At 30.3% G+C, this 20,035-nt stretch overlaps 1 protein-coding gene across 2 annotated transcripts in view; it reads left to right on the forward strand.

Moving 5' to 3' along the window:
• Positions 1–17,734, forward strand: part of LOC107456972 (prostaglandin E2 receptor EP3 subtype-like) — a 95,792-nt gene extending 78,058 nt beyond the window's left edge. Inside the window, exons 3-6 of one of the 2 annotated variants that reach the window (XM_071185697.1) lie at positions 11,266–11,455; positions 13,493–13,713; positions 15,167–15,473; positions 17,429–17,733. In XM_071185697.1, the coding sequence (XP_071041798.1) occupies positions 11,266–11,455; positions 13,493–13,713; positions 15,167–15,473; positions 17,429–17,451 (741 nt within the window). In that variant the 3' untranslated portion in view covers positions 17,452–17,733. Of the gene's footprint in view, positions 1–11,265; positions 11,456–13,492; positions 13,714–15,166; positions 15,474–17,428 lie in introns of both variants that reach the window. The other variant, XM_071185698.1, reaches the window with a different exon arrangement.
• The last annotated feature ends 2,301 nt before the right edge of the window (positions 17,735–20,035 follow it).

Consider the following 20,035-nt stretch of genomic DNA (forward strand, 5'->3'; position numbering starts at 1 on the left):
GTTTTATAATCAAGTCCGTTTCTCTGTCAGATCAAGAAGATCCAATCGTTGAATCAAAACAATCAACGTTCTTTCAACGTTCTTCTTTCAACGTTCAACAATTAGAAATACAATTAAATATTATTAAAGTAAGAAAAAAGTAAAATTAAACGTAATATTAAAGTGTTCTAAAGATTGTCCACACTCCAAATTGGTGCCCATATTATCCAAACTTTGACTATTCTCTATTTAATTTTTTTTTAATATCATCGGTCGAACACACAGAGTAAATTAATTAATTATTTAACTTAAAATATTAAATTAAATAAATAGTTAAATCAGACTTAATATTAAAGTTATAAATAAAATTACTTCTGAAATAATTATAAATAAAATTAAACGAAACATTAAAGCTTTTTAAGATTGTCCACTTTCTAAATTAGAATATTGGTGCCCATATTATCCAAACTTTGACAAGAATATTCTCATTTCATTTTTTTTTAAATATTATCTGTCGAAAACATAAAGTAAATTAATTAAATATTTAATTTAAAATATTAAATTCAATAAAAAGTTAAATCAAACTCAATATTAAAGTTATAAATAAAATTAAAATTATAAATAAAATTGAACGTAACATTAAAGCGACCAACATAATTGTCCATACTTTAAATTAGAATATTAGTGCCCATATTATCCAAACTTTGACAAGAATATTCTCATTTCATTTTTTTTTAAATATTATCTGTCGAAAACACAAAGTAAATTCATTAAATATTTAATTTAAAATATTAAATTCAATAAATAGTTAAATCAAACGCTATATTAAAGTTATAAATAATTATAAATAAAATTGAACGTAACATTAAAGCGACCAACATAATTGTCCACACTCTAAATTAGAATATTGGTGCCCATATTATCCAAACTTTGACTAGAATATTCTCCATTTCATTTTTTTAAGTATTATCTGTCCATAGCACAAAGTAAACTAATTTAAATATTTAATTTAAAATATTAAATTCAATAAATAATTAAATCAAACGCTATATTAAAGTTACAAAAAAAAATTAAAACTAATAAAATAATTATAAATAAAATTAAACGTAATATTAAAACGTTCTCAGATTGTCCGCACTCTAAATTAGAACAGTGGTGCCCATATTATCCACACAAAAAAACTTTGACTAGAATATTCACAATTTCATATTTTTTAAATATAATCTGTCGAACACACAAATAAAATTAATTAATTATTTAATTTAAAGTATTAAATTAAAAAAATAATTAAATAAAGCTTAATATTAAAGTTATAAATAAAATTAAAACTAATAAAATAATTATAAATAAAACTAAACGTAACATTAAAGCGTTCTCTGATTGTCCGCACTCTAAATTAGAATATTGGTGCCCATATCACCCAAAAAAAAACTTTGACTAGAATATTCTCCATTACATATTTTTGAAATATTATCTGTCGAACACACAAAGTAAATTAATTAATTATTTAATTTAAAATATTAAATTCAATAAATAATTAAATCAAACACAATATTAAAGTTATAAATAAAATTAAAATAATTATAAATAAAATCAAACGTAATATTAAAGTGTTCAAAAGACTGTCCACACTCTAAATTAGAATATTGGTGCCCATATTATCCAAACTTTGACTAGAATATTCTCCATTTCGTGTTTTTTAAATATTATCGGTCGAAAGCACAAAGTAAATTAATGAAATATTTAATTTAAAATATTAAATTCAATAAATAATTAAATCAAACACAATATTGAAGTTAAAAATAAAATTAAAATAATTATAAATAAAATTAAACGTAACATTAAAGCGTTCAAAAGATTTTCCACACTCTAAATTAGAATATTGGTGCCCATATTATCCAAACTTTGACTAGAATATTCTCCATTTCGTATTTTTTAAATATTATCGGTCGAAAGCACAACGTAAATTAATTAAATATTTAATTTAAAATATTAAATTCAATAAATAATTAAATCAAACGCAATATTAAAGTTATAAATAAAATTAATAAAATAATTATAAATAAAATTAATAAAATAATTATAAATAAAATTAAACATAACATTACAGCGTTCAAAAGATTTTCCACACTCTAAATTAGAATATTGGTGCCCATATTATAAACAAAAAAAACTTTGACTAAAATATGATTTTTTTAATATTATCTGTCGAAAGCATAAAGTAAATTAATTAATTTAGTTAAAATAAATATTGAATTAAGTAAATAGTTAAATTAAAAAATTAACATAAAGAGTGACATTAATTTATTAAATCAAATTAATAATTAATTTCCCTATGGAAATAAAAGCGCAAATAGAGAATAGTGGGATGCATTTTATGGTGCGTTTTTACTGTAGATTTACTAATACATATATATTTTTTTATTCTTTAAAAATCATTTATTTGTTGATATGCGAATTTGTGGTAATGCTAATCTTTTGACAAGAGAGCGCGTTTGAAAGGATATTATAAAAGCATAAGTTACAGAATTGTGTGACCCAGACTATCAGAAGTAATTTTTATGACTAAACTCAAATAAAGTAATCAAACTTTCTATGATCATGATGAAAACTCTTTAAAACCAAAAATGCTGTTGAAACCAAACTGTTCGAAGGTGTATTCTAACACGAAAATAATAATTTAAAAAAAAATTATTTTGTCTCATTAATTTATTATCAATCGAGTATAGCAAAAATGTTTCTAGTACAAATTTTAAAATGAAATTAAGCATCGATTAAAAAAGGATATGGTAACAAAAGTACAATTTTTCGAGGCGAGTGTTAAAAATAAATTAGTTTATCAAGCATAAACATTATGTTTGAAAATTGAAGTATTTATAATGATTTTAAACAATGAAACTTTCTATGATCATGATGAAAACTCATTAAACCAAAAATTCTTTTTTGAAACCAAAATTTTAATTGCCGAAAGTGCATTCTAACAAGAAAATAATAATCTTTAAAAAAAATTTGTCTCAATAATATATTATCAATCGAGTATAGCAAAAATGTTTCTAGAACAAATTTTAGTATAAAAATAAATATCGATTGAAAAAGGATATGGTAACAAAAGTACAATTTTTCGAAGCGAGTGTTAAAAATAAATTAGTTTATCAAGCATTAACATTATGTTTAAAAATTGAAGTATTTAATGATTTTAAACAATGGAACGAAAAGCAAAGACCATAAAAAGTTAGTTTTTTTTTATTAACCAAACTGAATTATTTATAAGATGCATGCATCTGTTCTCTTTTGCCCAGTGGGTTTCGAAGATGTTCTTGGTTGTATTAAATTTTTACGANCTATAAAACCTTACGTTGCATTTATCGAAATTCTTTTCACTGAAACCTACCAATGGAGCGCAACAAAGAGGAAATTAAATTTTAAAAGGCTTTTAAAGATAATGAAATGTTATATTCTGTTCTAAAAATGTTTCATCTGGATGAAACTTTTTAACAATTATTATAGCAATCTTTGTAAGCAGGGATGGCATTATTTAAATCACGATTTGAATCACTTGATATTAGTAGAAAAAATGCTAGTTTAAATCAACTGATTTTTTAAAGCATTAAATTAAGTCAAGAAAATTTTTATACATTTTATGTAAATGAGTATATCCTTAAGGTTCTGATTTTTTTCTAGGTATAATTTCATTAATAGTGAAGGTTTTTTTTAGAATTTTGATGAAAATTGGAGGATAAGTATGATTTAAGGTCCAAAACAAACAACAAACTGATAAATAAAAATAAAAAAAAAAGTGGATAAAAGAGACGTTAAACTTTTATTATATTTATAATTATTATTGTTTAATTCTGATTGTGTAAACTTTATTATGTAATTTTTATTATAAATTTTTTTAGATAATTTTTATTATATAATTATTATTATGTAATTTTTATTATATTATTATGTAATTTTTATTATATTCTCATTATAATTTTCCATTAACTCTATTTCAAATAATTTGCTATACTTTGAACACATTTTAATTATACCAATTTACACTTTATTAAAATAAAAAAAGAAATTTTATTAAAATAAAGAAAGAGAACTTTCAAAACTTATTAAGTTTGCAATTCATGAATATAAATAATAATGTTTAAGTACCATTCTTGAAAAGATTGACCTTTCATTAAGAACTACTAATATTTTAATAATTTTAGATGGTTAAAATCCTAGTAATTAAGTAACAAACAGTTCAGTAAGTTTATCCTCTTAGATAGTGATAGTTAATTTTCAAGGGTTACTTTCGATTGTCGACTCGGTTGAAGACAGCATTCATGTTATTTCTGATTTACATTACATTTTATGCATGCTTTTGTAACTGAATAAACTGATCACTTTCACCTTTGTTTATCGTAAATATTTTGCCGTCTTTTTGCCCTCTTATGTTAATTCCAATTACCATTATTGCCAGAAAATTTCTGAATTCTATACTTTTGTTTTCCTCCCACTTAACCTTTGCTCTGACTTTTCCTCTTTAAACTCAGAACTTAACTTCCTCTTCTCATTTGCCACTAACCATTCTAAAGTTGATTCAGCTCCTGCTAAACTCACTAGACCCAAACGCACCTCTTCTTCTAATCCTAACAGAGAAATTGTTACTTTACCAATTTTTTTCCCAGTTTTTTATTTCTAAAACTGTCAATATCCTCTTCCATTTTTGTTTTAAAGTCATTTATGAACCAGTTAACAAAATCAAATTGGAAATCTCTTAAAGATGCTATTAGCTCCGATAATCGCTGGGGCATTCACCACATTTCTTGTCAGTGTGACCTTGGCTACACCCTAGACGTGTTTTAAAATTTAGACTTAAGGAACACGATTTGCCCGTTATTAAAAATTCGAGAAATCATCAATTGCTGCACATTGTTAAAATCTTGGACATAAATTCAATTTCGACTATGAAAAAATTATTTCCCCACCAGTCACATCTTAATGCCTTGGAAGTTTAGTTCATTTATATTAATGCTGATTCCCTTTTTAACGACATTAGTTCCTCCCCCCTCTCCATTACACGTTGAAATGCATTTTACCTTTATTTGCCTCTCTCGGCTACAGTGATTTCTCTTGTTTCTGTTTTTCATCTTTTTTTCTCTCTCGGCTATTGTTGAAACATGTCGATTAGTATTTCCAATCTCTATATTGTTGGAGCGAATAAAGTTTTTTAATCAGGTAATTCCCTACCACTTCAGTTTCTTGGAATTATTTATTTAATACGTAAATAGCATATTTTTTATTGCCTCTTGATATTTATTACTTTAATTAATAATAGGCTTAAATAAACATCTTGAGCCTAGTGTACACGTGTAATTATTAGGACTGCTGTTTTAATGTTGGTTTAATTACAAACTCGGTATTCATTTAATAAATTACTATTGATTACGTAGCTTAATTTATTTACAACTTTTTTCGACATTTTTGGATTTCATTTAATTATGTCAGTTTTTTTTTCGCACAGTAAAACATTCTAGAAGAACTAATCCTTCAATATAGTATGAGTTTAATTTACTATGAATAGAAAACAAGTATGAGTTTAATTTACTATGAATAGAAAGTTAGTATGAGTTTAATTTACTATGAATAGAAAGCGAGCATTAGTTTAATTTGCTTTGAATAGAAAGCTAGTATGAGTTTAATTTACTATGAGAAGAAAGCGAGTATGAGTTTAATTTACTATGAATAGAAAGTGAATATGAGCTTAATTTATTATAAATAGAAAGCGAGTATTAGTTTAATTTTCTATGAATAGAAAGTGAGTATGAGTTTAATTAACTATGAATAAAAAGGGAGTATGAGTTTAATTTACTGTGAATAGAAGGCGAGTATTAGTTTAATTTACTATGAATAGAAAGTGAGTATGAGTTTAATTTACTATGAATCGAAAGCGAGTATGAGTTTAATTCACTATGAATAGAAAGCGAGTATGAGTTTAATTTACTATGAATCGAAAGCGAGTATTAGTTCAATTTACTATGAATAGAAAGCGAGTATGAGTTTGATCTACTATGAATAGAAAGTGAGTATGAGTTTAATTTACTGTGAATAGTATGCAAGAATTCACAAGAAGTTAAGCAACTTTTATCCTGCAAAAATGGCAAGTAATAGAATATTTTGGTTTCCATGCATGACTCAAACACACTTGTTTTATTGAATAATGATTGTTTTAAAATCAAGAAACAAATTATGATCCTAAAAAAAGTCATCCTAATTCAACTACTATATATTTACTGAGAAAACATAACCCCAAAAGAAAGTTTTTATTAAGAAATCGATACTGAATAGAGGAATGCAAAAGGTGGAAAAGGTCAAAGCTTCGACATAAGATTATAATTCTCAGACGAGAGAGCTGAGAAATTAGGAACTAATGTCTTAGACATGAGAAGAATAAAGGATAACTTAATCGAAAAATTATAGTTTCCCGCTGAACCAAATTGCTGTATGTTGTTATTTAAGTGTCTCAAATTTTTATAAGAACTATTTTTCGGATTTCCAAATTACAAAATAAATTTCTAAATAAGCTTATTTAAACGTTATTAAAGCACAGTTTTGGCGCCGCCAAATTTTTGAATAATATGATATTTTCTCACATTTTAAAATGCATTTTTGTTTTGTCTATGTGGTCAAAATAATTGAAGACTTTTATTATAACTGTTTAATCATGCAACTCGTGTTGTCTGCTCATTGCGGAATTTTGAAGCATAATGCTTCCATATTTTATGTGTCGATATGTCAAAACAGCGCTTTTTGGAGCATTAATAATTAATAAATCATTGTTATATAATTTTCATTGTAAGTACTTAACACTTCCATCCTGGCAATGGCTTGCCTTTATCTCACCCTCTGCTCTAAGGGTTTTTCCGCTTCGCTAAAAGTGAAGCAAAACTCAAATTTTTGTAAAAACTTGTTTATTTTACTTTGAAGAATAATAATCAATTGCAATCAACAACAACACTCGCTAATACAAACAGCACAGAGCGCTTAGATTAACACTAAGAAAAAAACTGTCCCCAAAACTATCAGAATATGGTAAAATTCTGACTCGATTATGATTACTCTCAGGAATATGATTACTTTCCAGAATATGATTACTTTCTGCCTCGATGAGAAGTACCAAAAAGTTCGGTAACTTTCAACGAAGCACTTTGGTAATGGGTTTGGCAAAATTATCAATAAAATATAGATTTATTATATATGATAAAATTTGATTAGCATGGTTATTGCATCATGATAGCATAAAGCATGGCATAGCATAATTATTCCGTAAAATTTACTTTTAAGTTTTGTATTTACTAAATGCATGGTAAACTATAATTTTGAAAAACAGAATTTCCGGTTAATCGTTACCATATAAATGGAAAAATTACCAAATAAATGATTTAAATGCCGCATATTTTGGTTTTATTAACAAGAATTTGGTTTTATCAACCAGAATTATTCTTATTAACCAGTTTTTTTTAACTAGTATTGCTAAACCTTACTGTACGAGCCGCGATGGCTCAGGGGATAGCGTTCGAATCTCAGCGAAAGCTGATCTATAAAAATTCCGCATCCGGCTTGCACCGACCACAGTGCTGACGTGTAATATCCTCCGTGGTAGACGGATCATGAGTTAGAGTCCCCTTGCCGTCAGACTAACCGTGGAAGGTTCTCGTGGTCTTCCTCTCTAATTAACGCAAATGCTGGTTAATTCCATCAAAAAATCCTCCATGAAGACAAACTTCTCCCAATACTTTATCCATAAGTTTCTTTGTCTTCTGGGTTGGGTTCAAAATTACAAGGCTTCGTAGTTGAACATTAGAAATCGTAAACCCAAAAAATTGAGTCGGCTTGTTCAACGACGGCTATAAAACCTTACAGTACGGTAATAGTACCAAAATTGTCATTTCGGGTGGGAGACGAATTATCTCGTCCGTCGCGATGGAAGTATTCAATGATCATATACATTTCTTAGCAATCAAATCCGATAATCTTAAATAGTCAAAATTGAGCACTATTAATTTTTTTCTTCGTGCGGGAGACGAATTATCTCGTCCATCGCGATGGATGTATTCAATGATCATATGCATTTCTTAGCTGCCGATTAAATGCCTCAACAAATCCGATGACCTTAAATAGTCAAAATCGAGCACTATTGATTTATATGTATTTATGCGTAGCAAACTGTTAGCATATGTTGTTATTTTTTTATAAAGATAGTAAATTTTAAACAAAAAAAAAATGTAAACCAAACATGACATAATGCTTACAGCATCTTTTCTTTTAAAAGACAACGTAATTTTCCATGTCAAAAATGAAATTTGATCTTTTAATCAACGTTTAATAGCACTCCCGATGCTGAAAAGCTCCTGCAATTTATTAATAAAGTCGATGTAAAAATGACAAGATAAATATCCATAATCGTAATTTTAATACATTATCAAGTTTGTAAAATGTTTTTTAAGTCAGAAATTAAGTACTAAATGGGTTAAAGAAATTTATTACAGATTTGTTTAATTGGTGAGTTTTCTTTAAGTTTTTATCAAAACGCAGAATACCTAAATCATAGGGAAAGATTAAAACTTGTAACTGGAGAAGCTCTAAAACTTGTAACTAGGACGGAATTTTTAAGTGCCTTATTTGTTAGATAAGAGGGATTGTATTTAAGTAAATATTGCTAGTATAATGTATAAGATTATTATATATTATATTAATAATGTAATAATCTATAGTATAATACATGTTTAATAATACATTTTTTATATATAACATGATGAGATGATATGCACAATAATTATATTACAATGATATTACTACTGTTAATATATTACAATATATTATAATGATATTACCACTGTTTGGTCTAAAGTTGCTAAATTAGTTTAAAATGATTAAGCTTAGATTTTATAATTAACTAGTGGGTTGTGCCCCCTGCTCGCTAACGCTCGCCAACCCCCGAAAATTGCTACACAATCTTATATGGTTTGCTTCACAAACCAAGCTCGCTACTAACTTAGGTACATTGCAAATGCACAAAATTCTAAGAATTCAAAACAATCATTCAAATCCATATAACAGCTCCTTTTTTAAAAAAAAATTACATCTTTTTAGTAAATACTATGTCATTAAAATAAATTTGAATTCAAATAAATGACATGTAATTCGTTAAACTTATTAGAAATGTGCTATAGTATAAAATCTTAAAGCATAACACCACGACTGAGACTCATTTTTCAATAAAAAAACTAATAACAATAATAAAACAAAAAAATTCGTGATATAAATCAAAAATCGTTAAATAAATTCGTAATATATAAATTCGTGAAAAAAAGCGCTCTCGACAAAATGCTAAAATAGAGATCTATCGACAAAGACTACTCACTTCTGCCTAGCTTAATAGTATGAGATTGCCGCAGCTGATAGGGTGAATTTCGAAAGAAATCACATTTGGTAAGAATGCTCTCTCTGGCTATTTCGGTTTCCATTTTTAAAAACGCTATATGTTGAGCCAGCTCAGGTAGATTTGCCATGTGACATTTTTAGCGGCAATCATTGGTCGATTTTCTAGCGTTGCCATTCGAGGAGTTGTAATGAGACTTTTTTTGTCGCCGTGTAAGAGAAATATATATAGAGATTATGAGTAAAATTAGAAACTTTGCATGAAAATATATATCCAGTGAATATTACAATACATTTTTTGATATAACCAAATATTGGAAGAGTGAAAATAATTTTGCTAGAAAAATAAATAAAATTAAATAAAGTGAATTCTCACGTGGACGAAATTGTGACCTCTTTTCTCTTAAGTTCAATGACACTCTAGGTGCAGAATGAAAGACGTGTAANGATTATGAGTAAAATTAGAAACTTTGCATGAAAATATATTTCCAGTGAATATTACAATACATTTTTTGATATAACCAACTATTGGAAGAGCGAAAATAATTTTGCTAGAAAAATAAATAAAATTAAATAAAGTGAATTCTCACGTGGACGAAATTGTGACCTCTTTTCTCTTAAGTTCAATGACACTCTAGGTGCAGAATGAAAGACGTGTAACTAGAAGTTTATTTAACCTGATTTTAAATTTAAATAACTTTAAACCAATTGAATACCTGCAAATAACGTCATCGTAGGTAAATCTTGGCATTTGTCGATTCAGAAGCCAATTAGGTTCAATACACGCGCGTGATGTCACTTATAGGTATCCAATTAAATCGCATGGTTAGGCCTAATTGGTTAGGCCAAGTTGCAAGTGTCCAGTTAACAATTAAAATATTAAGTAAACATTATCGATAATAAGAGCTGTAAAATTTCCAGGGAATTTTACAGCTTGTGTATAAATATTTCCTGCAATTTTATTGCAGGGAACATTGAGGAAGTGTCAAAAATGTTGCGACACATATTAATATAAAGTAGGCTAAATCGTTAGGATAAAAAAGTATATAATAGCTCATGACCATAAATGTCATTGTATTCTCCACCTTTTTTTTTTAAAAATTCCGAAAAAATTTGTCGATTATTTCATAACTTTAAAAGTGTTTAAGGCATACAATTTCTAGTACTTATCCATAAAGTTCAAATTTTCCTCACAATTTAGGGGCAGACAATGAATTTCGAACAAAAAAAAAGTGTTTTTGAACACCTTATGTAAAAAAATATAACAATATACTTGTAGCTCGTTTTGATTACTTTGGTTATTATATGCAATAATTGCATAAATTTCTTATCCTTAATATTTATGGAAATATTAAAATTTTTCGTAAAGAAAAAAACTTTTTTTTTTGTCTTACGTTTGCTTTATACAACTTTTATAACGTTTCCTTGCTATAAATTTGAAAATATTTAATGAAATGAAACAAAACTTTTGGTGCAAATTTGAATTAATAACAAATTATCACATTAAAATAAAAATTAATATAAATTGCGCAAGATATTAATTATCATTTAAAGTAGTTATTTCATCTCCTTAATTTTCATTTTTCATTTAATTTCTTTTTCAAAATCTTACAGCTCAACCAGGTCTTTAAAGCATTCTTTAGACAGACTCTATATTGCGGCTACTGACACTTGCAATTAATTTAATTTGTTAATTATTTTTATAATTTACATGTTTAAATGTTTCAGTCCTTTACTGAGCACATTTAGATACCAGAAAAAGCATATTCAGGTGCGATTTTCCTAGAAGTCAATATATAAATTGTAAATTTGTGTGGTTTATAGGTGATAGAATGTACTAAAATTTTTAATTGCTTTTTGATTTTTCAGCATATCACCCATAAAGTAGTAAAACGAGCCATATTCGTGCAGTGGTTCCTTGTTATGTTCATTGTTCTTCTTCCATTGGCTGGATTCGGAGTGTACTACCATTTGGACGTGCAGACCGGAGCTTATATTTGTTCTCGTTACCGGCAGGCAACAGAGCCACTGGATATAGGGTATGCCTATCTCATGTTTGGTAAGTTCCTGTTTGGTTCTGAACTATCTGAAGACTTGTGTCCTAAACTTAATTTCATTCAATATTTTAAATTTATTAGTTATAATCAGAAGCTGATCGAAAAATATCCGACCTTAACAGTCCGTTCTCCTCTTTTTCCTTTCTCTCTGCCTTTTATCAATAGAAAAACTACTTTTGCATTAACCTGATTATAAAAAAAAACTTCATTCGCTGCAAAAATATACAAATAGTAACAGTCGACATGCTTCAAGCGCTTCAAAAATGTGCGCCCATCTTCTAGACTTGTCAGATGTGAATGAGGAGTAACAAAATTTAGGCTTAAGGATCATAATAAATATGTTCGTTCTCAAGAAATCGAGATATCATCAATTTCTGCACATCTTGGAATATTGGGTATAAGTTAAATTTCGACTATGCCAAAATTATTTTCACCCCAGCCACATCAGATCATCTTGATACTTTGGAATCTTGTTTTATTCATGTGAATGCTGATTCTCTTGTTAACGACAATAGTTCTTCACCTACTCTCCATAGAGCATGAAAATGCATTTTACCCTGATTATCCTCTCGGCCACCGTGGTTTTTCTTGTTCTATTTTTCATCTTTTTTAACTCTCTCGGCACATGGTTTTTCCTGTTTTGTTTCTCACCTTTTCTTTTACATTCTTCGTTGCCAACTTTGCGTTTTTATTTCAAATCCCTTTTGTTTCTTCTCATTCACGCCTGACAAGTCTTGAAAATGGGCGCCTACTTTTTGAAGCTCTTGAAACAAGTCGACTGTTATTTACTGTTTGTATATTTTTGAAACTAATGAAGTTTTTTGTAATCAGGTATTATCTTACCGCTTCTAGTTCTAGGGTTTATTTATTTAACTGCTTGTGCTGTTTAATAAGTTCCAGTTGTTTAATATTTTTGGTCCCTATGCGCAAACCGTTCATTTCAAGAGCGTGCAGAAATTCGGCAGTTCTGAAAACTGCGATTACTGTTTGTAATCGGACCAAATTGCATGTACTTCTTTTCCTTATTGCTTTGGATCTATGACACAGTGTTAAACACTTTTTAAAAACAAAAATATCATTAAAAGAAGAAAATTGGATGGAAAGGATTGAAAAAATATCGTTAAAAGGATGAAATTGGATGGAGAGGATTTAAAAAATATCGTTAAAAGGATGAAATTGGATGGAAAGGATTCAAAAAATATCGTTAAAAGGATAAAATTGGATGGAGAAAGGATTTAAAAAATATCGTTAAAAGGATGAAATTGGATGGAAAGGATTTAAAAAATATCGTTAAAAGCATATAAATAATTAAAATGCCAAGGTGATGGAAAGCCAGGCTTGACTGCTATAATGCATTTAATAACGCCATGATTGTAACGTTACTTGCAGGATCAAGAGTGGTAAAAAGAGGATGGTGGTTTTGCGTCTCTGATATTATTTTTATATGTCTGTTTTTTGCACCTGTTGCATTGTCAATAAATAAATTTTAAGATGCCAGTTGATTGTCTTTGTGGAAAGAATTATACGCCTTTACAGTATTAATGACATGATTAATATTCTCTAACTTGGGTTTCTTCCTCTGCTGCGATGATGCAAATTGCTAAATATTGTTGTAACAGGGAGCAAAGTAGCACCAAAAATATTTCTATCCAATTTCAGAAGGACTCAATACATTTGTAGATGCGTGCACTTTCAATATACAGCATAATATTAAGTAAAATTCAATCAAACTAAACAATGCTAAACAAAAGATTTCAATTACTTGTTGTATTTAAAAAATGAACTTATATACATTATAATAAACATTGAAATAACAATACAAATAAAATATATAAAAACAACGTACAAGAACAGTATCAATTAAAGATAATAAAATTTTCAGAACACTTACCAGTATGGAAAGCTTTATATTTGTCCCACACTTTAAAGTTTAGATCTTATATTATTACTCATTACCACTATCTGTTTCGCAGGCTGTTTTTCCATTTGTTTGTTACAACCAATTTCTAGCGTATTTTTCTTTGTTGTCTTTGTTGCAGGTTTTGGCACTACCATGTGCATTGTGATTGTAACGTGTAACCTTGCTGTAGTCGGTGCCCTGTGTCGAATAAGTCCAGAAAGTAGCCATGTCCGACGCACGACTGTTTCCAAAGATCATAGAGAACTATCTTTTAATCACACAACACAAGAAGAGCTCTCTTTTGCAAAGCTTATGGTTATTCTTTGCATATTTTTTGTAGTATGCTGGTTGCCGCAAATGGTAAGTGCCCATTATATTTACCCATATTTAATTTTGAAAATTTTTAAATTAAGATTGGTAGTACAGTATCGCATAGATACATATAGCGTTAAATGATATACAGGGAGCCGCGTTGGCTCATGAGATTGAGCACTCGCCTCCCAATGAGGGAACTCAAGTTCCCAGCGTTAGCTGGTTGATATGAATTGACTTCCCGACTTACACCTACCAAAGTGCTGACATAAATTATCCTCAGTGGTAGACGATTCATGGACTTGAATCCCATTGTCGTCAGGCTAACCGTGGGAGGTATTCGTGATTTTCCTCCCTATTCACAGCAAATGTGGGTTAGTACCATCAAAAAAGTCTTCCACAAAGGCTAATTGATCCAGGAAATTCTTTATCTTCTGGATTAATTTCAAAATTATAAGGCTATGAAGTTAAACATTGATAATCGTGAACTCAGAATTGGGTTGCCTGTTTACCGCTGGTAATAAAATGAAATAAAATGATATACAGGTAATTATTTTTATCCAAAGGAACTGGTTGATGTGAATGCTTCGCAATTTAACCAAGAAATTTTTTTTTAATTCGAAGATAATGACGTAATGAATCTTCTCTTCATCTCTTTCATCCTGAGCAAACTTCTGGCACTCTTCTTTATGCACTTAACCTGATTTCGCATCAATTTTTTCTTCTGTTTACATGAATGTTACATATAGTTTGTCTAAGCTAAGAACTCCTCTCTCCACAAGGTCTGAGGCACTCTGGTGCTATGGAAGAATGACGCATTTTAGGGAGGGTAGTTTCACTCTAAGACTAACACAATAGACCGAATAGATTCCCTATCTCTCGCCGACCCGACCCGAAACCACTCCAAAACAGTGACTCCACACCCCTACTTGAAATAGTCATACCTCGTTACCATAGTCACCGCCACAGGTCCAGACGAATGTCTGGAGGAGGTCTTATTTTAGACAAACTATAGGTAGAGATGAACAAAACGTGGAAAGAGAGCTTAATTGGCAAATCATTCATCATCATTTTTAAATATACTGTTTCATTAAAATCATTGGCAAGACATAAATATTAGAAAGACATTACATTTTAACGAACAAATATTTTTTGTCAATAGAAGATATTAAAAGACTTCGTTTCTTAAAGTGCACTTACATTGCGACTTTGAGGAGAACTCCTCCAGACTAAAAGCCTGGGGCTGTCTGCTGCTATGGTAACAAGCGAGAGCACATTTCTGATGGGGGTGAAATGGAGGAAAGAAGGTGTCGATTGGTTTACTTACGATGACCTACGCTAAGATTAAGACAAAACTATTCAACCCCACCCCTATTCGAAGTGACCTTTCCCAGTAACCATAGTACCCGCTACGACGCGAGACCGGTATCTAGAGGAGTTCTCCTGAAAACTGTACTATACAAGAGTTCCAGTCAGAACTAATTATGTATTTTTTCCCCAGGCAACTGTCATCATCTCACAATTGCATCCCGACATGACGAATCATCCATTCTTCAGGATAGCTGACGTTTGCACGGCCCTCAATTTCATCTTAGATCCCATAGTGTACGTACTGTCCAGGAGGCCCCACCGACGTGGCCTGAGGAGGCTTTTGAAGCCCATCTGCCACCAGTGTTGGCCACAACAAGAAATTTCCAGCTGCACAACTTCGAACAGCCAAGGTACAAAAGGCAAGGAATTGTGCCTCATACCACCGTTGCCAGAATCGAACTTAACCAAGTTTGAATCCCCCGCAAGTACACTGAAGAGTAAGTGATTTATCNGGTATTGGTCCTCGTTAAACTGTTCTACCGTAAAGTGCTTGACTTCGCGTGCAGGTCGTCGGGCTACCGAAGCGGGGGTGCCATCCCTCTGCAGAGGTTCAAAAATGTGATGGTATGTCTTTAGATCATCCTCAGGGGTGTTTCCCAGGCCGTCGCCAATAGCCCATTATGCAGCTCTAGTGCGACGTAAATGAACTGCAACTACTACAACAACATCAAGCTTGAAAACGTTACTTTGGATAGGAAGTCGCATAAATATTGCGACAAACTTCTAAGAGAGTTAGGGTACATTATCAGGATTAAAATTGCTTAGGAACCCATACCCAGAAATGTTGTTAGAAAGTGGCGCTTCCCTGCTATTAACAATTTCTTTGTGCGCTTCTGAACAGATCAAAATTGGAATGCTCCCCCAGCTGCATTGCAAAACATGGGCTCCAATGCAATTTTTATTCCTGATGATGTGCCCTAACTTTCCTAGAAGTTTGTCGTAAACTTTACGTACGCTGTTATTTATAACATTTTTAAACGCATAAATTTCGACAGAAATAGACTAAAAACTTCATTTAAAAAACAATAGTTTTATGAGAAAAACTAATTTCAGATTTTAAATCTCTACACCCGAATTAGGCAAAATCAAGTGCGTTTAAGGAACTAAACGCCGAGTAAAATAGTACGAAAGATACTTCCAAAATAAAGATATTAACCAATCTTGTATCGCTCTACACAGTTAGATTACAGGTTTGATTTTCTTCTACGAAAATCATTTTCAGCAGCGCTCTTCATCTTCTGAACTTGATTTTCGGGAGTTATTTTATATTTTGAAATTTTTTATAGTTCAGTTAATGATCTTTCCCAGCGTTTCCCAAATTTTTTAAAGCAATTTCAATTTAATGTGTTGCCCCCTGGGGTTTCCGCGAAATAACCACATCCTTGTTTCTTATCTCCCCATCATTATTTCTTTGTTCAAACTTGTCCCTCTGTTCCTATCGGTGGAACCACTTTACACGTAATTGACTCTTTATTTCTCTACCTTATTTGTCATTTAGACACTGGGGAATGCTCTTGTTAATAGAAATGAAAACTATAAAATGTCAATTTATGTATTTTCATTAGTGCTTTACTCCAGTTTTTTTTGCTTTAGTCTATGTTGCACAAAGTCTATGCTGCTATGTTGCACCTTTCCTTTGTTAAAAATCAAGCTGTAATCAAAATTCCAATTGTATAAATACAACAAATAATTTGTTCCTCGGGGTAATTTAAGATAGTATATCCAAGTATAGTATTTACTCGGTGCTGCCTGGGTAAAAATAACAGATTATTTATTAAATAATCAGTAAGAAAAATAAGTAAATCCTTTCTGCAACAGGCCGTTTTGCTCATGGAGGTCAAAACTTTAAAATTTCTTGTTTTACGGCTTGATTGAGGCAATGTGCTCATCATTGCGCAGAAACCGCCCTTACTTCCCAGATCAGTAACAGCTGATACCCATCGATTTTAAGCTGGATGTGCTTATTTGTTCGAAATCAATCACGCTCGCTTTGTGAAACATTTTGGACAGTATATATATATATANTATATATATATATGAGCTATCAGATTTAAAAATTCATTTTATTCAGAAAAATAATCATTGTTTAATAGTGTACTAAAAAACATTTTTAAAAAAGTCATAGATGCGCTAATTTTTGTGATTCTTTTTCCCCAAAAAATCAAGTCACTCTATCTTAACCTATTAGACTTAACGTATAAGCTTTTTGATTTCGTGATAGCCACGGATTGTAAAAATATAATTTTAGGGCAATTGTACTTTCTTTTTTAGGGCAATTATACGTTATACTCCAAAATTATACTTTCCTGTTCCTCTTTAAATATATCATTTATGTAGTAATTTATTTATTTTGTGCGTTTTATTTTTTTTATTTTTATTTTTTTTTTTGCAGGTTTGGAAGCAGCCCGCCGATGAAGTGAAGGACCTGTAAAAATATGTATATTTCTTTGTTGTGTACGATTGTATACGATCTTTCTAGTCAAATGATAATGATATACTTCACCCAAGAAGTAATTATGATTACAAAAAAGTGAAGAACTCAATCCTCAGTATCAAGAATAAAATTCTTGGTTGCTGATTTTTGACCGAAATATTTTAGCTGTTTAAAAGCATGCCAATTGTACAAAATCTGTCTGTATTATTAAATGTTTCGTAACACTATATATTTGATGTTTTAAATAAAATATGTTATAAGTGTTGTGAACTACTTTTTTGCTACTATTGAAGCTTTTCAAGCGTGTTTCTATAAACTTAAAGAAAGGAAACTTGACAAGAACTAAAAAACTGAAATTGAAGTTATCTATTAAACCACGGGAAAATTGGGGTAAATTCAGAATGTCACATTTTAAATTATATATATAGTTAATATTTTTTTTAATGAGTTAAAGTCCTACCTCATATTACGGTTATGGGGCGGGAAGTAATCGACCATGTCAACCGTCATCTATGAAAAGGTACCCCCACATAGAATCGAGTTAGCATGTCTTATATAAAAGAGAATAGTAGTTGTAATTTTGTAGTGGTAGATACACTACAGTACTCCCCCACCAGAATTTTATCTGTGATAGAATTCGATGAACTGATACCACTAGTTGATTGATTGATTGCTGTTTTTTGTGAGAAGCCGGGATAGCTGTATTAAGATCACCGTACTTTTGCGTGCTGATCGTGAGAGCTGTATTAAGTTCATGGTCGTGGTTGTTCCCTGTGTTGCCGTTAGAAGTCCAGTAATCATAAGTATGCAAGCCGACGTTGTGCGTGATCGAGGCGAGACTGAATAGCAACAGTGCGAGGAGGTGGATAATGCCGCAATCACAAGTACCAAGTCAACTGTTCAATGTGAATCATCCATCGAAGTAGGCGTTACTGTATAGGTAGGCGTTTTCTTGTAGAAATGGGCGTTACTGTCAAGGTAGGCGTGTTCAAATCACGTCCGGGTCACCAATGTGGGGTGAGGAGTTATAGACGATGTCAATCTTCATCTATGAAAAGGTACCCCAACATAGAATCAAGCTAGCATGTGTTATATACTAGAGAATTGTAATTGTAATTTTGTAGTGGTAGATACACTACACGGTAAATCTAATGCTATGAAGCCGCAATAATATATACAACAAATAATAATAATTTTAAAAAAAAGGTTGCATATCGTATAAATGTGCAGGATAGTGGTATTAGGGTACTTGTTATTACTACAGTACCTATTTAATGTACCTTTGTACAATAGTTTCTCATTACATTAGCACTTACAACAACAATATCGGCAGTATTTAAAACTACATGTAATTTAGCATCAAAGGCGACAATAATAGTTCTGCTATTTTTCGCGGATTTTGAAAAAAGTAGTTGTTTGTTCACACTAAAAATGATAATAAAAATATTAGTTTCATTTTGGTAACAGGTAAAAATTCGAATAAAATGAGTACTTTTATTGAAAAGCAAAATCAATAGAGAAAAAGTAGTTCTTTATATACAAAAAAAAGTAAAGTAAATATTGAGCAAATATTGAAAGTAAATATTGAAAAAAAATCGCCTTACCATTATTAACGCCAATGATGTTTAATTAGTTTTAGCGATAGGTACTAATGGTATTATGTTAATTCGAGTCTTTTTTATATAATATACTAAGATATATATATATATACTAATATATATATNCTTTACTTTTTTGGGATTTTATGAACTGAAAAATGACAGTTTTCGTGAGAATAACCCATATATACTAATACTTGTACCAAGATACTTTCTATAAGAACAGTGGTTCCGCATCCGGCACAACCACAATGATAACGTAAAATATCCTCAGTGCTAAACGAATCTTGGGTTAGAGTCCCCATCAGGCTAACGCTAACCATAGGAGGTTTTCCCGGTTTTCATCTCGATGTAAGGCAAATGCGGGTTAGTTAGTTCCATCAAAAGGAAGGCTAATTTCTCCCAATGCTTGATCCATGAGTTCCCTTGTCTTCTATTTTGGGTTCAAAATTATAAGGCTACGGTAATTAATATTGGTAATGGTAAGCCCGAAAACCGGTTCAGCTGTTCAACGACAGTTATAAAATAAAATATAGGTACAGTGGAAATACGCTTATAGGGCCCACCGAAAGGGACCAAATACCGAAGAAAATTGTTGAGTATGGTAATTTTTGAATATCGGGAGCATTAGTGTTATGCAGATTGATACTGAATGCAATTAATCTTCTTTTTGATAGGATGAACTTGTAAAAACATGTTTTACCTTTTCTAATAATGTGAAGTATGCATGCCAATTCTTTTGACGTTCCGCTCAGTTTAACATACGTTGTGGTATTCTGAACACCTCACGTTGTTCAGGAGCAATCTTATATAATTTATCACAATGTATATATATTTTTTATACGTATCTGTTTTTTTTATTATTATTATTCTTTTAATGAAACTACTTGTTTATCCATTAACTCAAATTTCAGTTGCATTGAATCTTGCGTGTAATAATTTTTGATTTGTTTTTTCTTTCTTGTAC

This window comes from Parasteatoda tepidariorum, chromosome 9 (assembly GCF_043381705.1).
Source record: "Parasteatoda tepidariorum isolate YZ-2023 chromosome 9, CAS_Ptep_4.0, whole genome shotgun sequence".
In the NCBI taxonomy this organism is placed as follows: domain Eukaryota; kingdom Metazoa; phylum Arthropoda; class Arachnida; order Araneae; family Theridiidae; genus Parasteatoda; species Parasteatoda tepidariorum.